We start from the raw sequence: 6,000 nt of genomic DNA on the forward strand, positions 1-6,000 counted from the left end.
TGCGTGAGATGCATGTATCTATATTAGAAAAATGTCACTCCTCCGTACCGTGTATGCAGATCCGTGAAAGCCTTGCGCAGTGTGGCTGAATTTCAACTTGGGTTGGAGAAAGTCGGTGGAGTTCCACTGCTCCTGGGCCTGCCTGAGTTTTGAGCCAGCCCAGTGATGGATTTATTACCATACCAGATGGAATGGGGGAGGGTGGAGCTGGGAGAGCCCCCACATTCTTGGTTCTTGCCCTCGAGTGTCCAGGAATTCCCTGGGGCCCAAGGCATGTGCTCAGCGTGTGGCCTGGCTCATGCTCCGTTGGAAGTCAGTGGGACGGATCCAGGGACCTGCTTGGAGCTGGACTGAATGATGGGATAATTAGAACCAAGCGGGCAGCGGTGTGAGTGGCGTGTCTGCAGATAATAGCTTGTTTGCTAATTGCCAGCACCAGATTTCCTGGGCAATTAGACATGTGCTTTCTCCCAAGGCCGTCTGTGCGAGTGTGGCCCCGTGGCTGCAGGCCTTTCAGGTAGCAGGTGGGGAGAGGATGCTCCCTGCTCTTCTGGCTGCCATCTCTCCACGGGCTGCCCCAGGGGCCTTGGTCTGGGGGTCCTCTTGTCAACAGGTGGAGGGACCATCTGACAGCACCCTCTAGTAGAGAGGCCTAATCCCCCTGCTGTTATAGAAAGAGGTGCCCTTGTGCTGGTAGCTTGCAAGAGTGGAACCACTGGGGCTTAGCAGACGGGTCCAGATGGCTGTTGGTCACTGTTGAATCCACTCCAGCCTGTGGTGACCCTGCGTGTGTGGAATAGAACGACACTCCATGACTGTGACCTTTTGGATGCAAACCACCAGACCTTACTTCTGAGGTACGTCTGGGTGGGTTTCCACCAGCAGCCTTTGCATTAGTCATCTAGCGCTTAACCATCTGTGCCACCTGGGGACTCCTGCTTGAGATAGGGGAAGGGCAGCGAACAAGAGGAAGACCCTTGGCGAGACGGACTGGCACAGCAGGCTCCGGCCTAACAGCAGCTGGGAGGGTGGTGCAGACGGAGCAGTGCTTCATTCTCCTGTACAGAGGAGGGTCGCTATGACTCAGTACTGACTCGGTGGCACCTAGCAGTGCCTCCTGGAGCCAGAATTTTCTCCAGTTCTCCTTTCAGGAGCTGTGATGCTAACAGAAATTGGAAAGCACTCCCCCTCTCAGATGAGCAAGCTGAATTTTTGCCCACGAATTACCTGGCTCTGCACCTCTCTGCCAGAGGTTGGAATCAACCTCACCAGGAGAGGGACCATCGGCAGAGAGAGGGGAGGAGGTTGCATGGATGAAAAGCTTCGCCTCTGCTCTGCAACGACTCATTTCACTGCTTCAGCCCATTTACTACGCGCTAGGATGATGCAGCAGGGGGCTCAGGCATCGGAACACTTGGGAAGATGGCTCAGCACCAGGCAGTGTGTGTTCTGTTGGGCATCGGCCACGATGGGCCGGAACTGACCTCGTAGCACCTAACACCATAGCAACAGGATGACTGCTGTCTTTACCCGGCAGAAGGAAAGTCAGCAAGAGCCCAGGGTTCATCCCAGTGGTTGAGCAGCAGGAGCAGGTGGGACCACCTGGAGATCCCCCCAGGAGGAGTCAGGCATCGATCCACCAATATTCTTTCAGCAAATTGTTGCTGGGTGGCGTCCGTTGTTCTGTCTCTCCTCAACCCGACAGGGCACGGTTCCCGAGGCTGAAGTCTGTGTTATAACAGACGGCCACCGTCTTCCCCGTGGATGGCTGGTGGGGTCAAACCCTCTTTGGTGAGCCATCAGGCCATTAACCATTGCATCAATCGGCTTCCTTCTTTAACAAGCACGCTTCCCCCAACCTCCCCAGGCCAGGGATTAGGATGTGCACCAAAAAGAGCAGGTTTGGGGATCCCCCCTTCCAGGGTCTGGTGTTTGCGGACACCCTGTAGTCTCTGCCGTGAGACCAGCGTGTTGTCACAGCTCAGCCAGCACTGCTGTCCTGGCCCTCTGGGAGCTCTCCAGCCCTGGCTGGGGAGGGTGTGACATCTTCTTGGGTGCTGATCCCCGGGGGAATGCCACCATGCTCTGGTAGACATCTAGCACTAGAGTCTGTTGCTGAGTAATTGTAAGGGCAGCGGGGCCAGCCACCACCAGAGCTGCCTGCTGCTGGCGGGTGGCCCTGCTCCAGTGTGATCTTGTGTCTGTTGCCGGGCTCTGTCTGTGGGGCCCAGAAATGCCCATCCAGAGAGGTCTTTTTGCTGGTGTTTCCTTAATGTCGTGAAGCTCTGTCTCGCTGTAGGGTGATGAGCTCACCAGGCAGGGGCTGAGGGGTGGTGGTGGTGGGTGTCCCTGTGCCAAGGGTCAGAGGAAGCAATGATGGGCCCATCAGTTAAGGAAGCTCTTCTGGAAGTCCGGCCTGTAGCCTACTTGCTTAGAAACGTTGTTAGCTGCCATCAAGTTTGCCACCACCTCACCGCAACCCAGCGCAGGATGGAGCAAAACGCCGTCTGATCCAACACCGTCCCTAGGATCCCGGGGAGATCAGATGGTTGTGATCCTGAGCATTTCCATTGGCTGGCTTTGGAAGGAGCTTACCAGGCCATTCTTTGTAGCCTGTCTTAGTCTGGAAGCCCTGCTGAAACGTGCTCAGTGTCAGAGTACCAAGCAGCTCCACTCCCTCATTGGCGGACAGGTGGTGGCCGCCTGTGACAAGCGCTGGCTGGGAATCAACCCCGGGTCTTCTGCATGGCCTGGGAGAATTTGGGCCGCCGAACCACCAGTGGAGGTAGTCACCTGGGAGTCTCACTGTTTTTTGGGAAGCTGAGGGCTGTGGCGCCTCCTCCCTGAAAATGCACACAAACACTTGCTCCGACTTGCAGGTGGACACAGGTCCCTCAGGGCACCCAAGTTAGGGATCGACTCCACAGAGGTCTCACCTGGAGCCACGCCTCCTGCTTAGCCCAGGGCTGGAGCCAAGGAGGGCGTGGTCCTGTTTGAACTACCAAATACAAACACAAGGGGTGCTGGGCAGGGCCCCTGCCTTGATGGTGGGCTTCCGCCTCGCCCACCACCTTAGCGACTTCTCAGGCAAAGCCACTGGCCTCCCCATTCCTGTTTTTGGGGAGTCAGTGGGTGCCACCTCTAAGGAGTGTACTTGTCCTTTCTTTCAGAAACGGCTCCCACTTCTGCATATTCATCTCCAGCCCGGAGTCTGGGAGACACGGGAATAACGCCTCTGTCCCCTTCCCATATCGTGGTAAGATGTGTGTGTGTGTGTGTGTGTGTGGTGTGTGTGGCTGGGAGGGGGCTGTGCTGACTACTTTGATAGAACAATCAGATAATCAAGCAGTGTTCCTGCCATCCATGCTAACAACACTCATGGCTGTGAGCTAGACTTGACTCACAGAGGTTCCCAGTGTTACAGACTCACACGCACTGCTAGTGAGTCCATTTTGACTCCTAATGACCCTACAGGACAGGGTAGAACTGCCCCCGGGGGGTTTCTGAGACTGTAACGCTTTTTCCTGAGGAGCACCTGGTGGTTGCAAACTCTAGACCTTGCGGCTCGTAGCCCAACATGTAACCATGACACCCCAGGGGGGACGTTCACTTCAGCAGCTGCTTCTTCTGTTCAGCAGCATCAGCTGTGAGCCATTGGTAGCGGGTGGAGCAAGTCACCTGTGTCACCATGTGGAGGGCTGAGTCTCTAAGTGTGTGAGGTTAAAGTGGGCGAACTGCAGGCAGGTGTCCTCCCTAGTGGGCCCGACCTTCCACTCAGGCTGGGCAGCTGCCCCCAGACCAGGGACACCTCCCGTCTAATAACTCAGGTTGGGGTTGGGGCCAGCTGGGCCCGTCCCCAGGGACAGACTCCCTGTAGCTGGGATGCCATGTCTATTGAGCAAGGATGCCTGGCCGGCAGGGACATGTCCCTGGAAGCCAGGATCAGCGCCTCTCCCAGCCTCATCCTGGCCTCACGCTTTTTCCCTGCAGAACGACACAGACTCAAACGTCACTGAGGAGCAGACATTTCTCGTGGTGGTCGCCATTGACTTTGGGACCACGTCCAGTGGCTACGCCTACAGCTTCGCCAAGGAGCCAGAATGCATCCACGTGATGAGGTGATGCTGTGGGCGGGAAGACTCGGGAGGGGCCTTAGGCAATGAACACCCAGCAGGAGACAGGGCTCAGGCCCAGCATGGCCCAAATTCACCCTGCCTCTTTGGACACCAGGTCCCTGGTCTGGGGAAATCTGGCTGACCTTTGGTGTAGTTGGTCTGGGATGGGGCACGGGCAGTGGTATGCTTGAACCCTGCTCCTGCTGACAGCCTGCTCCCCCTGCAGTGGTTCCTGGTGCCGCCAGGAGGAGGGGCTCTGACCAGAGCTTGTCTGTGGTGGAGGAGACCCAGCCAGCACCGGCCCAGCCCCTTTCTATGTGACCTTAGGTAGTGATTAAACCTGCCCTCCTCCAGGTCCTTATCTGTGCACCTGGGATCTGCCTCTCAGGGCACGTCCCCAAATTACAGGAGAGTTCGCCGCTCCTGTCGCATTTATTCCCATTCATGTGTGTGTGCGTCCATGTAGAAGAGTGCTCAATTGTATCCCCCCCCCCACTGTTTTGTTTATCTTGTTATTGTTGAGAAGAACACACACATCCAGACATACTCCAGTCCCATGGTTCTCACACGTCCAGTGCCGTGACGTTGACGGCAGCCATTGACTGTGTCACCCTCCTCACCTTCTGTCTCTGGGTTGCTCCTTCCTCAGTAGCATCCACCCCCTGCCCCCAAAGGGTCCCATGGAATTGTTAGATTCCTTGGATGGGAATTACCTCTGTTGTTGGCTTCGCACAAGGAAGAACTCATGCTGAACCCTGATTTGTGAGCCAAGTGGGTTTTTATAAAGGATAGAAGACATTTCAGGCGTTATAGTAACTGAACACAGGCACCCACAGGGCACTGGCTTTTTAGGGCTTTCCGCTGGGAGGCGTTGTCAACAGTGCTGGTTGACCCCATTGGCTAAATTAAGCCCACCTGGCCTAGATTGGGCCAACCCAGGTGCACCACCCACCGGCACCATCCGTTCTTCTGGGTTCCAGGCAAAAGAGGCGGTGTGCATAGAGCACTCAGCCATAGATTCCTATCTCCCTCCTCGTTCCTATCCACCTCCATGCCAGCTCTTCTATCTCCTCTGTCACTCCAGGTGAAGGGAGACCCATTGTTAGGTGTTGGATGGACTCCATAGGGTTTTGAATGAAAAGTTTTGAATGATTGATTTTTTTTGTTTCTTTTCAGAAATAGAATGCCAAGATTTTCCTTTAAGGTGTCTCTCGGGACTTGAGGGTGGGGGTGGGGCTATGGGTTGGGGCGCCCCCCCCGCCTTCAACCTTTCCGGTGGCAGCTAAGTGTAGGTATTAGCTAGGATGTATTACCCAGGGTGCCCTTCAAGTGCAGATGAGTGGTAGGGAAGGTTATCATTCTTGCTCAGGAAGAGAAGTCCTGAGTGGTGGCTGCCAGAAGCAGAAAGGTGCCCTGCAGCTGGGAAGACTTGAAAGGCAAAGTGCCCACCCAGGTCTCCTGGGACACTCCCTTCCCACAATGCACACAGGCTGTCCACACCCTTTCAAATCTATCTTACACTCTGGGCTGATAATGCATGAAGATACCTGACCGACCCCACCACCAGTGATTGACGCCCCCAGTCTGGCCCAAGGCCTTCCTGCAATGGTGCTGCCCTTCAATGCCTCGGCAGGCAGAGTTGTATCCTGCAAATTTCCATTTCAAGGCATAGTTCTGAAAATCCATGCTAACTGGCTTTGCAATTGCATAAGCGTACTAGTGAACTGTGGCTCCCAGAGCCCGGCTTTAGGTATTTTTGCAAAGTGCAAGTCATGATGAAAGTGATCTACACCCTAATCTTGGTGGAAGCCCCCCTGCTTCTCCTCATGAATGCCAGATGAGGCTCGGCCCTGCGACCCTTGTCCTAAGAGGCCTCAGGGTATGC

General features: G+C 55.5%; 1 protein-coding gene across 1 annotated transcript in view; it reads left to right on the forward strand.

Moving 5' to 3' along the window:
• HSPA12A (heat shock protein family A (Hsp70) member 12A) overlaps positions 1–6,000 on the forward strand; it is a 163,073-nt gene that overhangs the window by 125,714 nt on the left and 31,359 nt on the right. Inside the window, exons 3-4 of the mRNA XM_045291412.1 lie at positions 3,171–3,256; positions 3,991–4,118. Coding sequence (XP_045147347.1) covers positions 3,171–3,256; positions 3,991–4,118 — 214 coding nt within the window. The remainder of the gene's footprint in view (positions 1–3,170; positions 3,257–3,990; positions 4,119–6,000) is intronic.

This window comes from Echinops telfairi, unplaced genomic scaffold (assembly GCF_000313985.2).
Source record: "Echinops telfairi isolate 266 unplaced genomic scaffold, ASM31398v2 ScPeMD7_70;HRSCAF=299, whole genome shotgun sequence".
NCBI classification, from domain to species: Eukaryota; Metazoa; Chordata; class Mammalia; order Afrosoricida; family Tenrecidae; genus Echinops; species Echinops telfairi.